Genomic DNA, 21,202 nt, shown 5'->3' with positions numbered 1-21,202 from the left:
AGGAAATTGTATTTTTTATTCAGATTGTATTTTTCTCACATAGTCATCAATATACATGGAGGTTTTCATTTTAACAGAGGGGATCTGTAGGCTTTTAGTATCCAGAAGGTAGCTTTATTCAGGCATCGTGTCGTTTTACCCTAAATGTATTGTAGATCTATTTATTACAAGACCTAATTCTTATATCTATACAACAGAGGGTAGTGATAGTATATGCTGTTGTGTACTCCAATATAATAGGGAGAAATGTTTATCTGATCAGAAATACTAACTGAAGAATCTTCCAAGTGCTTACTACTCTAAGACCTGGTTCACATCTGTGTTCGGTATTCTGTTCGGGGAGTCCACATGGGGATCTCCCCGAACGGAATACCGAACGCATTAACAAGACGTGAGCTTATGAAAGCATACGGACTTCATAGACTATAATGGGGTCTGTATGTTTTCCGCGCGGTGTCCGTATTCTTTCATAAGCTTACCACTTGTCAATGTGTTCAGTGTTCTGTTCGGAGGATCCCCATGCGGACTCCCCGAAAGGAATACCAATTGCAGATGTGAACCAGGCGTAAACCAATTTACACTCCACTGCCACCATCTTTCACCTTTATTTTCTTCTTCTTCCTTAACCAGACACCAGATATGTGATGAGCTTTGTATAAATTGTAATGAGTAAGCTATGATCCTTGTTCAATGGTGTGTCTTGTTATGGTTTTCATTCATTGTAGTTGTTATGTCATGTTGTTTGTTGTGTAGTTGTCTGTTAATAAGTCTGACTGAATTGAGTCTGGCTCCTGTGTATAGTAATTCTAATTCAATTTGCAGGTCAGTGCAAAGATGACAGATGGCATTTGTGTGTGTCTTATAAACCAGACAACACGACTACTTCCTTGAGCCAGCTATAAGGAGTATTATTATCAAATAAAGGGAGAAATATGACATTAAAAGCATGGGTGACATAATTCATGTTTCATGTGCAATTTTCAAACACTACCAGATTATGTATCTGTGCAGTGGTGTAACTAGGAATGGCGGGGTCCCGTGGCGAACTTTTGGCAAGGGTCCCCCCCATTCCTGGCCGACCTTGATCGACCGACATCTCCCCCCTCCCGCTGCATTCCTGCGCACTCTATTATGCCCCATAGTGGCCCCTGCACACAGTATTATGTCCCTTAGTGGCCCCTGCACACAATATTATGCCCCATAGTGGCTCCTGCACACAGTACTATGTCCCTTAGTGGCCCTTGCACACAATATTATGTCCCTTAGTGGCCCCTGCACACAGTATTATATCCCTCAGTGTCCCCTGTGCACAGTATTATGTCCCTTAGTGGCCCCTGCACACAGTATTATGTCCCTCAGAGGCCCTTGCACATAGTATTATGTCCCTTAGTGGCCCCTGCACACAGTATTATGTCCCTCAGTGTCCCCTGTGCACAGTATTATGTCCCTTAGTGGCCCCTGCACACAGTATTATGTCCCTCAGAGGCCCTTGCACATAGTATTATGTCCCTTAGTGGCCCCTGCACACAGTATTATGTCCCTCAGTGTCCCCTGTGCACAGTATTATGTCCCTTAGTGGCCCCTGCACTTAGTATTATGCTCCACTGTGGACACCCATAAACAATTATTATACTCTGGGGTCTTTTCAGATCAGAGACCCGGGGGAATAAAAACATAAAAAACTACTGTTATTTACCTGTCCTCAAGCTCCTGTGCTGTCTTCTTCAAAGACGTTGGATGTCACATGACTCGGGAAGCAGGCCGGGGTCATGGGATGTCAGAGATGTCAGACAACTAGGCCAAAGCCGCCCGGAGCCTGGAGAGGTAAGTAACACAGTTTTGTATGTTTCTTACATCTCCCGGGCCTCCGATCATTATACTCGGGGGTCTGCAAAGACCTCCGAGTAGAATAATAGTCTTTGCGGGGCCCGCGGTGTAATTTACCGATCCCGGCCCAGCCAGGATCGGTAAGTAAATAGGGCCCGTTACCGGCTGGACTCCAGCCGGTAACGGCCTATTAAGAAAGAAGAAAAAAATGCAGCGGTAGAGGCTGCCACCGGGCCCCCTAATGTCCCGGGCCCTGTGGCAGCTGCCTCCGTGGAAGTTACGCCACTGTTCTAGTGTGTAGTCTGTCCAGTTCTTTCACCGATCTTCACAGTGAGGCCAGGAGATTCTATTTTATCCCCCCTTTATTTATCTCTTTTAATTACAACAACAATTATGTCTTTTTTCTGTGAACACTGTACTTTTTTGTGTATAGTTAGTGGTTAAATTGGGCTGGAAGGCTCTGGAACTAAGTTCCAGCATAATTAAAAAAATGTCTTTCAGCATTCCTGGATAAACTAAGAAATTCTCTGATCTGGAATGTGGTACATAAAAAAAACTATAAATATATAAAAATATTACTTACCTCTCCTGGCTCCGGAGGGCTTCAGGCCTGCTTGGTGACTTCCCAGACGTCATATGGGCCGGGACATGCATCCACATGCGTCGCGAAGCAAGCCCCTACTTAAGTGACGTCCAGTATTTCATTGAAGATGATCGATATCTGTGGGAAGTGTGCCGAAGCCAGGGAGCCGTAGCTAACAGTGTTTTATTATGTTTGTATCCTCCCCTGGGTCTCCGATTATCATACTCTTGGATCTGAAAAGACCCCAGAATATAATAATTGCTCATGGATGGTCCACAATGAGGCACAATACTGTGTGCAGGGGCCACTATGGGACATAATAGTGTGTGTAGGGCCCACTATGGGGCATAATACTGTGTGCAGGGGCCATTATGAGGCATAATACTAGGTACAGGGGCCACTATGCTGCATAATGCCATGTGTAGGAATGTGTGTGTGTGTGTGTGTGTGGGTGTGTGTGGGGGGGGTCATCAGGATCTTTGGGGGAGAGGGGAGAGAGTTCCGCCTAAAATTTTGCAAGTCACACCAAGCTTTCTCAGGATCAATGTTAATTTTTGACTCCCTGCCTTTCAAAAGCCATAATCTTTCACAAGGAGGCTTTTGAGGGATTTTCAGTCCCCCATCCTTCTGATCACTGGGGAATCCCCATGCTTGGAGTTTAAGCCCTGTACTGTGGTTAGGAGATAAGTGTCCATAATGGTACAACCCCTTTCACGTTAGCTATAGAATTGCGACTGCTTTCCCTATAGGTTCAATAAGGGAAGAAAATACTGAGGAAAACGCTGCAAAAATTACATGAAAAAATACTGTGGGAAAAAATGCATTTATTTTTTTTAAAATGTGTTTATTAACTTTTTCAAAGGAAATCCAAACACCCACATTCCAATGTATCATTTTGACCATATAATTGGCTATCTGCATTAAATATAGCCTTCACGTGGCCAAGACATCTGATTAAACTTAACAGGATGGTCCATGTCACAGGTTATAAAAATTGACTTTCACATTCTCAAAGTGGATTAAGGGTGAGTCCCAGAGAGTCCACATATGGTGTTCCAGCAGAGACCCGTCAAGTGCCAACAACAAAGATTAATTAGGACATATAACTTAGTAAGGTAAACTAGAGTAAGACATGCAGTATAGCGGTCAACATGTTACATAGTTAAGTAATGATTAAAAAACTGATAAGCATTTGGAAAAAAAACTGTGAAAAATGAAGATATAAAAGCAAACAAAGCAAAACCAAACCTCCTCTTATGATTTTTCAGGATTTTTAGAGTATGCTTGAAACATAAGCCCTACTCCAAAAATAAGTCTTAGAGTTAATTAAAAACAGTGTCCAGACAGCTATACATTAAGATAGTAGATAGAATACAGCAGGACACATATAGTAGACCCTTCAGAAAGCAGACACCCCCAAAAGAAAGCAAACACCACCAAAAGAATCAGACATTGACCTTAAGGAAGTTATCTGCACAAGATGGCTCTAGTGAGACAGTTCTCCACAACAATAAGGGTTGACTACAGGTAGTTCTGGGCTCTCAAACACAGATCAGGTAGCCCCACTGGCATCACTCCCAAGCCCAAGTGTTGTGGCTGCTTTTGTTCACCAGAGGGAGCCAACCACTACACTTGGCCACAGTGCAACAATTCTGCAATGCAAGGGACCCAACAGCGACACAACTTTAACTGGAGTAACGCAGATCTGTGTGTGAGAGCCCATCCACCATTGGCACTTACACTCTAAATGTTTTTGGTGTAAGGGCGTCTGGAGAGTGGAAGAAATGAGACATCCCCTGAAAATAAGCCCAAACCTATCTTTTGGAGCAAAAAATAATATAATAATCATTATATATGCTGGACAATAGCAATATATTTCCAAAAATAATCAGCCCAAAATTGCCTCATACAGAGTTGCAAATTTAAAAATATTGTTAAAGGTTAGAATATCCTTTTAGTTAAACGTGATTGAACAATGGTAGTGGTGGCTTTTGTGAGTATGCATGTTTATATGTACAAAGCAATTGTAGCTAGTATGGATCAGAAAGGTAGATATGCTGCACCTGGCAAAACTGATGAATGTATTACTGATAGTATGTTAATACCTCTTCACTGCAATATTTAATAAAATGCATGTCTTGATGTTTTTAAAATGTTGTGTCTCTGTATCAGGATTCTCATGTATCAGGATTTTCCAACACATAGTTAGATCTAAAGCAGAAATAGACAAAATGAAAACCTTCTGACCATCTATTGACCATTTGGTTTGAGGCAGTACTAGAGAAAGATAAATAAAAGCCATATCTCCCATTGACAAACATCATTCTTTCCAGAGCTGATCCTTTTTCATGATCACTTTATCATTTAATGGTAGTTTTCTTGGCAATTCCAAAGAAGGCAGTATCGCAATTGTGTGCATTAGCACTCTCATAAAGTCAAGATAACAGAGGATGGAGTGAATGGAGAGCACCTAAGAATCACCCAGAAAGATCAGGAGGCTTTTGTTTGTTTTCTTTCTATCTTTTACCTCCCCAGCCCTCACATCAGCTCTGTTACAATTTTTTCTATCCCACTTCGATTTCCACAACACTTATTTAGCTAGTTTGCCATAAATGAGCAATGGGCTGCCAGCCATATACTAGAATGAATAAGGACTTGAAAAAAAATGTATTAAATGCATTGGATCAGCTAGATCTTTCTGAGACCTGTGTGTGTGTGTGTGTGTGTGTGTGTGTGTGTGTGTGTGTGTGTGTGTGTGTGTGTGTGTGTATATATATAGTGGCGGCCAAAAAAATGCACCACCAATGGATTTTGTCAAATGTATGTGATGCGTATACATTGAGTCCCTGCTGATGATATGTATACCTCCTACTACAAAATCGACTGAAAAATGTCACATGACATGTACATAATTGCCAAATACTTGTCATCCAGAAGAGAACAGGATAGAAATGGAAAAAGACAAGAAATCATTTTCACTACAATCATTACATTTCGTGAAATGGTGCGGATTTTTTTGGCCACCATTTGTAGTGCCTTCCTAAAATCATCCCAAAAATATTGCTTTACATTGTTGCCTTCTCAATACCAGTTTTATAAACAGCCAAGTCTATGTACCACCATATGGTTTCTCAGTAAAATACTCCAAGCTCCCCTCGAGTAATTCCCGGCAGAGAACAAGCATCGGTTAATACTGTTTGTCTTAGGGTGCAGCATGCCACTGTTTCCTTATGGATTATATAGGAGCAGAACAGAGTCCATAACAGGCCATGGCTGCTGTATCATGAATGCCTACAACAGAATTCTGTAATATAGCTATATGCAAGGAGTTGTCATATCGGGAAGCCCATGCCATATGCTCTTTTAGGTTAAAGGGGTTGTCCCATCACAAGGATCCTATCTATACTGCTTGTTAATGTGGATTTAAGACTTTTCCTAAATACATTGCTTCAGCAAAACTGCTTTGTTTGTCCACTATATTACTTTGTTCAATTTTTTGTGGCCACAGCCCTGACTTAGCTGCTCATGAGTCCAGTGATGTATCTGCTGCTCTCAGGGGGGAGGGAGGAGGGGCTAAGTGCAGGGAGCGAGCCTGTGTATCTAGCTATTCCTGTGTCTACACCACACATGTGACCTAGCTTCCTGCTCTCAGATAGAGGAGAGGAGCTGCTTTCATTTCTTCTGTTCTCCCAGTTATCAGGCTAGCTAATTCAATTGTGTTCATTATGGCAGAGACAGGCAGTCTCTGTATGTAACACAGAATGGAGTTGCTGCTTCCTGTACTTCATAGTCCAATATGGGTGGGCGGAGCTACACGTGAATTTGGGGCGGAGCTAAACGGCAGGTTGCATGTGAAACCCCGCCCACCAAATGATGCAAGAAACCAGGAAGAAAGAAGATTTTACAGCAGTAAACACTGATGAGTATGTGAGGTGGGAATACCCTTTAACTTCAATCTCAATGAGTCAGAGAAGAGAGATGCTAAAAATCATTACTGGATGCACATTCGATGGCGAAATCAGCAATTGCAAGCTAATAAAGAATCATCATAGATTTTCCAGTAATCAGTTTTGAATGTATTATATGGTTATGGTGTATATATAGTACGTATACTGATTTACAATTATTTACTAATTCTAAAAGTAGTTTTCATTTTACCTCTCTAAATTCAACTTATTTTTCATGTCATGTTTTACCAAGCTGCTAGTGAAGTCCACTACAAGAGGACACAAGTATGTTCTAGAGAATATTCCTTGTAAATTGTTGATGTGTTATATGTGCAGATTTCTAAGGCCCGGTTCACATCTGCATTAGGGTCATTCCGTTCTCCTCTGCGCATGAATGCGAATGTTTCGTTTGGAAACCATTATAGTCTATGGGTCTGCGGATTTCCTAAGGTTACCGCTTTTTTATGCGGATTAGGTCTCCATTCAGGGTGTCCCCAAGTGGACTTCCCAAATGTAAACCCATGTGCAGATGTGAACCCAGCCTAAAAAAATAGTGAGTAAATTGTAAGAAAGCTCTCTCATGAAAAATAGTCAGAAAATTGACCTGTGCTTTTATGTGGTGGTCTAGATTTTTCAATATCCTTAAAGGAAGTCTCTGGGCATGTATATCTTTATTAATACTAGTCTCACCCCCACTTCAAATATTGCTCAAAAATCATGCCAGTACACAATAAAAAAAAAATAAAAAAAAGAAATGGGTCAGACACGTGAGAAAGGTCCTCCACATATTGAAATCACAATACAAGCAAACACAATCTTGGGATGACCGGTGTCAACCAATGACAGTGTTTCCTTCCATAGATTAATGGTAAATTTTGTTTGCTGTTGTCTCTCTCAGAATGCTAGAATGCTTTAGATGTGCAGTCAGTAGTTTATTAGCCTTCATGCATAGGCCATACTCGGCTCCAGCTCTGATTTATAGCGCAGTGACAAGTTATTTTTTATAAGCCTTTCTAAAACCGCTGCTGCGGAAGTGTTCATTCACGACCATCTTGTCAGAACAAAAACAACATATAATATTATGTACATTTTATTGGTGAGAATAAAACTGCTTTGTGGAATAGGGATATTTAGACACAAGCCATATATAATATCAACACTTAAGGATAAAACCCATGCGTATTTTTCATATTCTCATATTTTGCTATGTTAATACAAAATATGTGACATTATAAGCGTAAATAAATAACAGTATGTGGAAACTTATGTAATGGGACAAGGAATTTTAGATGGACTCAAATGAAAAAAGGTCTAAACAATGGAAGCTTTTTTCACAATTCAGACCATCAGATAGAGAAATGAAATGCTGTCGTTCAATGTGAGCATTGTACAAATTCCAGAGATTACTGTCTGATTTAGCGCAGACCAAGGACATGATTGAATCCATTGGTTTCATATAATTAACCCTTTTGGTGGCTTGCTGGCTTCTGAGCAACAAAATTGTTGGCCTTTTTGGGTGGCTTTGTATTTGATCCCAATATGGGAACCTATGTGGCATATGTGACAAGCAAATTGTTATGGCTTAACTTGTGATTAATGCATCTGCGTTTGGCATGTTTACTTGGCATCTGTTAGGAGGAGACATTAGGAACACTTTCTAAGGGATAAGTAGATAATTCGGAAGTTGTATAGACATGGTGGTTTTGTGCCTTTTGTTACCTACATTAACTTCAGTGGAATGTGTAGGGACAGTTTTTAATAGAAAATTATTTGCTCTAATTAAGGCTAAGGCCCCACATAGTGGGCTGCAGCAACGGTTCTGGAAATCGCACTACGTCCTCTGCTCATATTTTCTTACAATGTGTGGATGGGATTCACTAGAATTCGATACACTTTGCAGGGACTTTAAAACGCCACTTATTTTTCTGCGAACTGTGGAATTCATGCCAAATGGGGCCTGGCCAAAAACGTATATTGTTGGTACTGTATGAAAATGGTGATCCTTCATACTACAAGAAGGCTGAATACTGAGCCAGAATTCGCTGCAAAAATATAAATAATGTTCTCATGATATATATATAAGAAAGAAATAGAAAAAGATCGGGGTGGGCACTCACCATTCCATAGTCGGCAGATGATACTTGATATCTGACACTTCTCATGTGTAAAATCAAAATCCTTTATTAAGAATAAATAAAAATAATACAGGGAGGGAGACAAGGCATTATAGGCAAAAAAAGGCAACAGCCGTTTCGCGTCTAGTACGATGCTTTTTCAAGCCAGAAATGCATTGCATTGCATTTCTGGCTTGAAAAAGCGTCGTACTAGACGCAAAACGGCTGTTGCCTTTTTTTGCCTATAATGCCTTGTCTCCCTCCCTGTATTATTTTTATTTATTCTTAATAAAGGATTTTGATTTTACACATGAGAAGTGTCAGATATCAAGTATCATCTGCCGACTATGGAATGGTGAGTGCCCACCCCGATCTTTTTCTATTTTTTTCTATGTGCTTTGCGATATATAATAGGGGTTGTTGAGCACCACCGTGAGCGGCGTGCAACTGGAATCTTCTGCCAGATAGAGGGTGTAACAGAAGATAAAGGAAACGACCTAAGACTAACATTTATATGTAGCTGTGCCGTCCATTTTTTCTCTTTACTATATATATATAAGAACTTGACTAAAGCTGGCCATACCCATGAGATTAAAAGGGCTTTCTGATGTAAAAATATCTAAAAGGTCGGTCAATAATATCAGATGTGGGGGGGTTTACACCTGTCTCCTCCAACGATTAGCGGTTCTCAGCAGCTGAAGCACATGGAATGGAGCATAAAGCAGACAGCACTGTAATTCTGTGTAGTGACCAGACCACATACTAAAGATCTACTCCCATTCCCATTCTGGCCGCTACACAGAGAACGGAGCCATCTGCTTTCTGCTCCATTCTTTGCGTATCAGCTGCTGACAACAGCTCATTGGTTGGGGAGTTGGTATTTATGACCTATCATTTCAATAGGCCATCCATATTTTTAGTTCAAAAAAACCCTTTAATGTCAGTGGAATCTGTCACTTTCAGCAAGACAGACCAAATATCTCATGGGGTTTTTTGCCTTCCCCTGGATCAACACTGTAGGAAATTGTAGGGTTATAGGTTGGACTTGATGGACTGATGTCTTCATCCAACCTCATCTACTAAGTAACTATGTAACTATCTAATATGCATTGGGACCCCTTGATTCTCGTCCAACTGTTGATGCCAGGGGAGAAGGATCAGGCAGCTGGATTTGAACATGCCTGATCCTTTTGTTCCCATTGAAGATGAGCTGTAGCCATTCTCCCCACTGATGCACTCATGTGTAATGGGGATTTCCATACTTAATGAACTTCTTCAAACGCTTCTTCAGATGTTAACATTTGGATTGAAGTTTGAGATTAAGGATTGAGATTTGACAAATAATATAAATTTAATTTAATTTCAGAACCAATATCTCATGTACTATTTAAGTTTTTAAGGGATTTTTTCCTGTCTGTGAAATAAGACTATTCTGATTTTATGCTGAAGTAACAAATGTTATCCTGTAGATATAAATGACTAGATGCATGTTCATTTAGGCCTACAAAGCTATATTCCTAGTTGAAAGTGAAAATTACGGGGGCATAAAACTTAAGAAGTACCTTTAAAATTCCTTTAATCCATTTTCCTCACTATACAATATTTGCTCACTCTATTTCTAACCATTATATCCAAGCTCTGATTTCCTATTGAGAATGACAAGATCCTGTCTTTATACACAGCAACCAATTCGAGCAAGTAGAACTGTAGTGTAGAGCATGAGGGAGTGATAGAGCAGCAGACTGAGTCTCTGATGAGACAGATAGTGGATTTTAGGATAACCAGGGGTTTAACTTGAGGGGGAGCAGAGGGTGCAGTCACATTGGGGCCCAGGAGCCTTAGGGGGCCCATAAGCACTGGCATCAGTATTGAGATTGCAGCTTCCATCTGGCCCATAAGCCAAGGAGACCTACAGATTACCCTGACCACACTAAGGTGGATTAAACTCCTTAATACCCATAATCATCACTATCAAGAATTTGCTGTAAGGATGAGGTAGGGAACCCCAGACAAAAGATTGCACTGGGACCCACAAGACGTTAGTTACGCCACTGAGGACAACCCTCATTATAAAATGTAGATAAACTGCAGTCCTTATGTATAGTTATGTGTTAATGGAACAAAAACTCTGAGCAGCTGAAAATAAAGAAAATGATCATTAGATCCCTATAGTTAAATATTGCAATCTTCCCTTAAAATTCAGAATTTTCATTTTAATAACCAATATTTTTTTCTAAAATGAGTAAACTTAGTTTTATTATCTCAACATCCTGTTTCCAAATGCCTTAGTAGGCCAAATGCCTTAGTAGGTGTCTAAGAGGGCTGAAGAATGAAGAATCAGAGCAGTAATAATTCCGACCTCATAAATAACATTTACAAACAGCTTTTCACCAGTAGAATTCTATGAATCAAAATAGAAACAGTAAAAATAACTTAAAGAAGGTTTTAAAATAACATACTTCTATCGGTGTGCCTTTTCCATTTTTTTGTCTGACAACCTTACTGTGCAGACTTCATCCGCCCCCTGTGTCAATCTTCCATTATGTGTCCTTTCTCGGAAAATAAAAACAGCTGATCTCCCACTAAGTCACATCTGCTCCGAGTCCATATTATAACAGGAGAAAAAAATGACACCCTGAACCCTATAAACCAATAAAGATTGTATGATTTGGTTTGCCCCTGTTGTTACCAAGCAGGCAACCCACTGGGTTAAGGGCTGGTGACATCTGTTTAAAAAATGCCAGGAGTTAGAGGAACAAAAAGGTAATAAATCAATTCTATACAAGTTGCTCTGAGGAATTCATAAGCCCTTCCACTCCAGTGTGGAAGGTGGAGGGTATAGTCGCAAAAAGGAATGCCTCATGTCTGCCTGATCCATGCTCAGTTTGTAATAAGATATAGATTTTTAGATTTGTGAAAAATTGGACCTTTAACCTAAATGATTAATCATGCCAAAAATGAATGTACGCTATATATTTCTCAGATGTCTGAGCCATATTTCCATGAGCTGGATAAGAGATATTAAAAGCAATATTAGAGACATTATTATACAACATATACAGAACAAGTTTACCAAGCGTATTGTTTAAATAATAGTGGGAATTTATTAAGACTGGCATTTCCTACACCAGTCTTAATTCCCCACTGGCACTCGATGCGCCAAAGTTATTAAGAAGCTCTAGCCTCTTAATAATGTCAATGAATCTTTGGAGGACCTGTGAGCCAAAATAGAAATTTATTTTCACTTCAGATTTGTGGCATGACTTATAGTAAGCATGAGGCCCCACACTGCAGAAACGCAACTTTTTTTTGTTGCAGATTTTGCTTCCTTTTTTTGAGCCAAACTTAGTTGCGGCTACAGAAGAAATAGGAAATATAAAGGAAGTTCTTACTGCTAGTTCACATGGAGTTAAATGAACTCTGCGTGCACACATTCCGTTGCCGTGAAGGGATGCTGGTGCAGTGCACTGGCATTCTGTGAAGGATTAGGTCCAAATGAATGGGCCAGAGCCTCACGCGCAGATGCTGCGGCTGATTCAGCTAGCTACTAGATAGCAGAAAAAAGAAGCGAGCCGCTTCCATTGAAGTCAGTAGGAGCCATTTTTGGCAGCAGATTTTGAGGCGGATTTCTCTTCAAAATACGCTGCCAACTTGCCCCATGTGGACTAGTCCTTATACTTCTACGTTCTGCTGATTCCACTCCTGGCTTTGGCTCAAGAATCCACAGCAAAATCTGCAACACAAAAAGCTGCATTTCTGCAACATGGGGCCTCACATTTAATGTAATGGGCATAGGTGTCCCCTCCCCAGACTACCTTGATCCCCATCTAGCTCCACCCTTATGCTAAAAGGTAGCAAGCAGAGCAGAAAAATGACAAAGTGGTGCAACTTTTTTGCCCAAATATGGCGCTTTTCTGGCACAGATAGTATAATAAATCCACACATCATATTTATAATTTTGGATATTTTTAGAATGCAGTTTATAGAAATTACTGTATCAAATATCCATTTATAGGACATTACAGTACCATGCCTTCATACTGTATATCTGGAAAAAAGCTTCCTTCAGGTGGATTCCGCCTGAAAAAAACAACGCAGTCAATGGGAGGCGGAAAATCCACATTGCAGATTTTGTTGCGGAATTGGCAAAAAACGCATGGAAAAACCGCTAGCAGTTTTTTCAAAGTCCATACACTGTATTGGAGGAAAAACCATTTCCTAATTCCTGAAGCGGATTTTTTTCCTCTCCAAAATCCTTGCCAAAAAACTCCATGTTAATGGACCCTAAGGAAACTGAGCATGAAGTTAAAAAAAAAAAAACACTGCAGTTTTTGTGACAGAAATTCAAATAAATTTTTAAGACAAATCTCGAAATGGACTCTTATGACAACTTCTAATTCTCTTTCTTGCTGAAGCGCCTTCCGGTTTTGACGTAAAACTGCATTGAAAATATTAGATTGGGGGTTTTTTAATGATTTTTTTTGGGGGGGGGTATGTCTATTTTAGTGTGTATGCGTGTATCCCCTAGATTGGAATATTTTGTTCATCCATTGAGTCGCTATTTAGTAAGATATAATTTTCAATATATATTTCACTTTAAACATTACATAGACACTTCATAGCCAAAGTCTTTTCATAGGCAATAAAATAAACTAAGCTAAATAGTAGAATATAGAATATCTGTAGAATTCCTACATTTAGTACATTATTACATCTGTGTTCAGAACAGAGAAACAATATAACTTGTGTTTGAGTAAGGAGCTCATTCAAGGAGTCTTTACTAACACAAAACAACCTGGACGATTAAACTTTACGGCCCTCGGAGGTCATTATGTATCCAATAAGCCTTATCTAGCTAGTAATGAGATGTAAGGGTAATGGGCTAAAACTTTTTGGATCTTTTTGGTATATAAAAATGCAATTCCAATCTACTTTAAAATTACAAGGAGCATAAAAAAATATCCAATTACAATGGAATATCATTTTCTGCACTACTCAGCTCTGCTTAATAACTGAACATACATTTTATAGTTCTCTTTCACCTTTATTCAATGTGTAGTAAAATGTCGCTCAAAATTACAAGTCCCCACAGAAAAGCATTCAATGATTCCCGTATGCATATCCATCATGGCTCACATCACTTATATTTACTTCTTATGTGAATATAAGATTAGGCTATGTTCACATTTACATTAGAGGTTCCTTTAGGAGCACTCATGGCAGCTCGCACCCCACCCTCTTTATAAGAAAGTGCTGTGAGAGGGAAAAAATATTAAAAAGGTGGAACTTCTGCCACACATCTGTCAAAAAATTGCTACTTGTTGTGTTTTAAGTGTTTTATATGATAAAAATATAACTTAGGAACCTGCATTATGATCTATTAGGGACATCAAAGGTGTTGTTCAATTGTTCATTGTTACTAATGATCAGTGGGGGAAATATAAGATCTCGATGGGAGTATGACACCCGGGGTCACCGCTGATCAGCTGTTTGAAGAAACTGACGCTGTTTGAATGTTCTTAAGAGAGTGTAAAGAAGCATTTCTCAGTTAGGCCCCATTTACACGGAGCGCGGATGGCAGATTTCGGGCCTGATTCTGAAGCCTCGTCAGAATATGGCCAAAATCCACCTGCCTCGACTTCCAACAGTCGCAGCACTCCGGTTTGGTGTATGGGCCTAGCCTGGAGTGTGCTGCCACGAGGCAGACGCCACAACAGCTCGTTTCTTTTTTCTGACAACATGCCACTAGTGGAAAAAAGAACACTAGAGGTCTACATAGACCACCATTGTGAGGGGGCGGATTATGACGTGGATTTCAAGCCAAAATCCGCCCTCTCTTTCCCCGTGTGAATGGGGCCTTATAGTCAGTGACATCTTCAATGTTTACACAGAGCATAGGTAGCTACTGGGCCCTGGAGCCTGAGGGGGCTCTATGACCTCTCCACAGTATAAGAAAGCATTATTATTACTATTATAGATAGCACATGGTAATTGCGGGCCCCTTAAGATGTTTTATGCCCCACATTGCCAAAACACAGTTTTCTTTTGTTGCAGATGTTTCTGCATTTTTTTTTTCTGAGACAAAGCCAGGAATGAATGGAGCAGAAGGGAGAAGTATTAGAACTTCCTATATATTTTCCATTTCATTTGGGGCCATTCTTGGCTTTGGCTCAAAAAACTACAACAAAATCTTCAATAGAAAAAACTGTTTTTCCAAAATTAGTTTACTCATTTGAGAAATCTCATTAAGGCCAGGGGCCCCTTGTGAAAGAAAAAAACGAGGTATTTTACAGTCACTGCAAGACGGGTTGAATGGGATTGTTGTGGAACCTATCCACACATCGTGGAAAAATACACACAGTGGACATGCTGCAATTTCCAAGACTGTTGAAGTTTTGGAAATTGCAGCATGTCAATTATGGAAATGCTAGCTGTTTTCCTATAGGTATAAAAAAATCAGAAAAGCACTGTGTCAAAAATCATTTTTTTTACTGTGGCACACTACATGGGGCCTTAGCCCAAATCTGACGGCCCAAATTGCAGAAGCGCAGCATATTTTTTGGTGCAGATTTCGTTGCATATTTTTATACTTAATTCAGGAGTTTATTGAAAAGAAATGGAAAATATAAAAGAAGAACTTAGATGTTTTCCTTCTGACTTTGACTCAAAAATAAGGCGGCAAAATCTGCAACAAAAAAAACTGCGTTTCTGCAACGTGGGGCCTTAGCCTTAGACTGAGGCTATATGTGACGGAAAAGCTAGGTTTTTTGCTTCAGATTTTGAACCAAAGTCAAGTGTGGTTTCAAACGTAACAGAGAATACAAAGGAAGCTCTTATATTTCTCAATATTTCTAAACCCACTCCTGGCTTTGGCTCGAAAAACGCAGAGAAGTCTTTCACAAAAAAAAAAAACACAACTTTTCTGCAATTTTTTACCTCAACCTAAGGCGGATTTCATGGCTCTGTGTTTAATGCACGCCAATATTCACATACTGCCTGACATGCAATGAACCTCCAGTTCACATACACATTCATTTCATCCAGATAAAACACTATTTGCAAAACTAAAACAAAGATCAGCAAAAAATTCTATAAAAGTCTTATTTCTAAAGTCTTTGTAATAAAACAAAATACTATAGATATATTTGCTGTTGAATGCAGTCTATTGTTCACTGTTATCAGTAATTTTAGTAGGGGATTGATGGTACTGTTCCTCAAATTCTGACTTTAATATTTCCATAGTTGAAAGTTAATATTTTCTACATCATTATTGCTTAATGTAATTGGGAATTATGTTTCCATTACTCTAGAATGAAAGGTAGTGGGTCTTACCTTCATCTCTCTTGCGTTTGTTGCTTTCTGCATTGGATGATGTAATTCCCAGAATTCCACTGATCGAATAAGAAGAACCTGCTGAGTCTGTGCTTACAGAAGAGACCTGAGTCACTGAACCAGTTGAAGCTGCAATGAACATAGAATGCATACATTTGTGAATATTAACCTCTTCTTAGGGTACACGTGTCTCATAAAGTCCATTAGAACTTAAAGAAGTAATCTAGTTTCAACAAATAATGTGGCAGATTTACTAGGAAATCTCCTCCGTTGTTTGTTTCTTTATTTTATTTAATATTGTATAATGAAAAGGGTTGTAACTAGAGATGAGCGAACACTAAAATGTTCGAGGTTCGAAATTCGATTCGAACAGCCGCTCACTGTTCGAGTGTTCGAATGGGTTTCGAACCCCATTATAGTCTATGGGGAACATAAACTCGTTAAGGGGGAAACCCAAATTCGTGTCTGGAGGGTCACCAAGTCCACTATGACACCCCAGGAAATGATACCAACACCCTGGAATGACACTGGGACAGCAGGGGAAGCATGTCTGGGGGCATAAAAGTCACTTTATTTCATGGAAATCCCTGTCAGTTTGCGATTTTCGCAAGCTAACTTTTCCCCATAGAAATGCATTGGCCAGTGCTGATTGGCCAGAGTACGGAACTCGACCAATCAGCGCTGGCTCTGCTGGAGGAGGCGGAGTCTAAGATCGCTCCACACCAGTCTCCATTCAGGTCCGACCTTAGACTCCGCCTCCTCCGGCAGAGCCAGCGCTGATTGGCCGAAGGCTGGCCAATGCATTCCTATGCGAATGCAGAGACTTAGCAGTGTTGAGTCAGTTTTGCTCAACTACACATCTGATGCACACTCGGCACTGCTACATCAGATGTAGCAATCTGATGTAGCAGAGCCGAGGGTGCACTAGAACCCCTGTGCAAACTCAGTTCACGCTAATAGAATGCATTGGCCAGCGCTGATTGGCCAATGCATTCTATTAGCCCGATGAAGTAGAGCTGAATGTGTGTGTTAAGCACACACATTCAGCACTGCTTCATCACGCCAATACAATGCATTAGCCAGTGCTGATTGGCCAGAGTACGGAATTTGGCCAATCAGCGCTGGCTCTGCTGGAGGAGGCGGAGTCTAAGGTCGGACCTGAATGGAGACTGGTGTGGAGCGATCTTAGACTCCGCCTCCTCCAGCAGAGCCAGCGCTAATTGGCCGAATTCCGTACTCTGGCCAATCAGCGCTGGCCAATGCATTCTATTAGCCCGATGAAGTAGAGCTGAATGTGTGTGCTAAGCACACACATTCAGCACTGCTTCATCACGCCAATACAATGCATTAGCCAGTGCTGATTGGCCAGAGTACGGAATTCGGCCAATCAGCGCTGGCTCTGCTGGAGGAGGCGGAGTCTAATGTCGGACCTGAATGGAGACTGGTGTGGAGCGATCTTAGACTCCGCCTCCTCCAGCGCTGATTGGCCAGCGCTGATTGGCCAGCGCTGATTGACCGAATTCCGTACTCTGGCCAATCAGCGCTGGCCAATGCATTCTATTAGCTTGATGAAGCAGAGTGTGCACAAGGGTTCAAGCGCACCCTCGGCTCTGATGTAGCAGAGCCGAGGGTGCACAAGGGTTCAAGTGCACCCTCGGCTCTCCTACATCAGAGCCGAGGGTGCGCTTGAACCCTTGTGCAGCCTCGGCTCTGCTACATCAGAGCCGAAGGTGCACTTGAACCCTTGTGCACACTCTGCTTCATCAAGCTAATAGAATGCATTGGCCAGCACTGATTGGCCAGAGTACGGAATTCGGTCAATCAGCGCTGGCCAATGCATCCCTATGGGAAAAAGTTTATCTCACAAAAATCATAATTACACACCCGATAGAGCCCCAAAAAGTTATTTTTAATAACATTCCCCCCTAAATAAAGGTTATCCCTAGCTATCCCTGCCTGTACAGCTATCCCTGTCTCATAGTCACAAAGTTCACATTCTCATATGACCCGGATTTGAAATCCACTATTCGTCTAAAATGGAGGTCACCTGATTTCGGCAGCCAATGACTTTTTCCAATTTTTTTCAATGCCCCCGGTGTCGTAGTTCCTGTCCCACCTCCCCTGCGCTGTTATTGGTGCAAAAAAGGCGCCAGGGAAGGTGGGAGGGGAATCGAATTTTGGCGCACTTTACCACGCGGTGTTCGATTCGATTCGAACATGGCGAACACCCTGATATCCGATCGAACATGTGTTCGATAGAACACTGTTCGCTCATCTCTAGTTGTAACTTTTTAGTACATTTTCTATATTTCTATGCTAGTAGTTAGTGAATGACATGCTCTACTAGCAGCATCCAGTCAGAAGAAAATCTGCCCTGGGCCCTGCGATACATAGACACATGGCTCATACTTATAAGAACTGCTACTGTACTGTATGTAAATATGAAAAAGCCAGGACAGATTTCCATCCACTGGAAGAAGGCAGTGATGGTTCTCATGAAAAGCAGAAATCTTGAACATTACAAGGAACTGAAACAAAAATATATTATCCACTTCAATAAATCAAAAGTGGTACTATTGGCTTTGGCTCAAAAAAAAAAATGCAACAAAAAAAAAACTTCGTTTCTGCAACATGGGGCCTTAGCCTTAAGGAGACATGGGCCCTTTCTGACCCACATCTATGTCTCTCACCCAGCCAGCACCCTGCTTTGCATGAAGAGAGGGAAAAACCTTGGCTAAGACCCCACATTGCAGAAATGTAGCTTTCTTTGTTGCAGATTTTGTCGGGTTTTTTTTTTTTTTTTTTTTTTAGCCAAAGCCAAGAATGGCTATTAAAAAAATCGGGAATATATAGGAAGCATTAAACATTTCTACCTTCTGCACAATCCACTACTGACTTTGGCTCAAAAACCACAGCAAAATATGCAAGAAAAAAAGCTGCGTTTCCGCAACGTGGGGCCGAGTCTCTCTTTCTTTTAGAAGAGTTATTCTAGCTTGGCTTTATTCCCAGACTATGCCACTGGGTTTCAGGAAAACCAGGGATTGATCTATAGGAAGCTACCATCTCAATATAAATTTTCATTATACAGTAAAAAAAACACTTTACTTGCTAACATAAAGATATTTTATTTCATGTCAATATACTGAAATGTCTATCACAAAAGATACTACATATAAAGCACACGTTAAGGCTTTGAACAAAGTGCCATTACTTGGCAGATTTCATGGAAAGAATAGCATGCATTATTATAGATCCCATCAAATGATGGTAGACAACCTAGAACCTTTGTATATCAACGGGCTCTGTTTAATCCATTCCTGCCTTTCCTCAAAACAAAAATGCAACAAAAATGTAGCTTTTCCACAATATGTGGCCTTTAGTTTGCCAGTCCAATGTTACAGTGTACCGTATCACTCATTTCAACAAATGACATACTGTATATGTATATATATATATATATATATATATATATATATATTGGTATTCCTATATTGGGTATGCTGAGAGCAGCTTTAGAACAGCTAGAGATCCACAGACCCTTGTTCTGGAGCATTTCCTTCCTATAGGCGTACTTTTTTCATTTAAGTGAGGATTTCTACACCATAAATTACATTGTTTCAGAGACTAGTATAGAAGATAGCGAGGGGTATATAAATAAAACAATGTATACCATACACCTAAAAAGTTCATCTCAAGCACTGTTTCATTACAAGCCTGTGCCTGAAAGGCTACACAGATGGATATATTACAGGTCGCTGTCTGAAATGGAAGAGATCTTCAATCAGTAAACACTATATGGAAAACTAGCAGGTGGAATTTAGAAAGTAGCAACAAATGCTATTTTCCTTTTTGTGTGCAGATCTTTGAGTCGGAGGGATAACTAACTAAAGTATTGCTTCAGTGAACCCTTTGTATAAAACTCCTCATTGCTGACCCTGGTATGTCTCCAAAGGGAGCAGCAAATAAGTCTTTGGCACAACACAGAATGTTAAATAGGATGAAGGTATAAATCCTCCATCCTTTTGGGGAAACCCTTTTAAGAAGGATTACGGAGACAAGACTGCATTGTACTGATGTGTGATCATCAATTTGCATCTATAAAGAGGTGTAAAGTTAAGAGAATATCCGGGCCAAGCTGTCTAATCTTGCCGCTATTCTATTGCTTCGGTAAACTGTTTTTAAAAAGATTTGTTTAAAGCAACAGCTTACATATCAATAAATACTGTCCACAACCTGATAGCGCACATTCAGCGTCTAATACAGTATATGCCATGCACCACTGTAATATGTGCAGTGTTAACAGCTGGCAAGGCAGTGGCTTAAGTGTAACATTCCTCTGATCAGCCATGTTGAGTTTCCACATACCCATAGTTCAAAGGGTTAAATGGGAGAATAAATGATACAATGTGAGCAACTCATATGCTGACATTTAATAACTAAATTGTATATGCTAAAGCTATATAAACTATATATTCATATCCACTTATACTAGATAATAATGATACAAAGTAAATTCTAGTATAAGCAATTCATGAGCTTAGTCCTTGAAATCCAATTTGAGGTGGGTGTGGAATCGCTGTAAGGACCTCCAAAAATCTACTCTACACTACACTAACCCATTGGTCCTATTTACCTATTGACATATCAATAGCATCAGTTCAAGCCAGATATCTAGCTCTCCAAGACTATTATGTTGAAGCTGCCATACTGTAGGAACTGCACACAAAAAATGCGTTCCCATTCCCATTCCTGTGGCAGCTTCATCCCTGAAGTAAAAGCTGAAGGTACATAATTCTTTAACCACTTCAGTACCAGGCCAATTTGTGGTCCAGGACCAGACACGTTTTCGGTTTATTTTGTATGTGCGGTTTTGAGGTCTGTAACATATTTCTCGTATGTCTCAGTCAACTAATTTTTTTCGGGGACACATAGGGCTTTATTTTTATGTTGTTTTTAATTTCAAATGTGTTTTAATTTTTTTATATCCGGGAAAATATAAACATAATAGGAGGGAAATTGTGTCTGGTTTTCAATTTATTTTTTTATTTTTTTATTTAATAACACAAAGTGTCACTGAAAAACTTTAGAATATAGTTTTTCCTCTCCATTACGGTAATTTCTATTTTGTATGGTGTCTTCGGGGGTGGGGCTATAACCTTTACTAACGGCGTTTTATTAGTGTATTATTAATTTTTTTTATTATTATTTTATTTACATTTAAAAAAAAAAAACACTTTTTTATTATATTTTTATTTTTTTATTTTTTTCAGATTATGTCCCCATAAGGTGATAAGAGACCTTTGGGGACATCTGATCACTTTTTTTATGTACTGGAGGCTGATTTCTCCTATAACTGGGGCTGCTACATTTAGCCTCAGTTGCAGGAGAAATCCAGCCTC

At 40.0% G+C, this 21,202-nt stretch overlaps 1 protein-coding gene across 1 annotated transcript in view; it reads right to left on the bottom strand.

Annotated features, from left to right (window-relative positions):
* Positions 1–21,202, bottom strand: part of PAX5 (paired box 5) — a 158,157-nt gene that overhangs the window by 117,368 nt on the left and 19,587 nt on the right. Inside the window, exon 5 of the mRNA XM_075262217.1 lies at positions 15,804–15,932. Within this exon, the coding sequence (XP_075118318.1) occupies positions 15,804–15,932 (129 nt within the window). The remainder of the gene's footprint in view (positions 1–15,803; positions 15,933–21,202) is intronic.

This window comes from Leptodactylus fuscus, chromosome 1, assembly GCF_031893055.1.
Source record: "Leptodactylus fuscus isolate aLepFus1 chromosome 1, aLepFus1.hap2, whole genome shotgun sequence".
NCBI classification, from domain to species: Eukaryota; Metazoa; Chordata; class Amphibia; order Anura; family Leptodactylidae; genus Leptodactylus; species Leptodactylus fuscus.
Note: the sequence above shows the minus strand (reverse complement) of the source record. Positions and strands in the feature narration are given on the sequence as shown.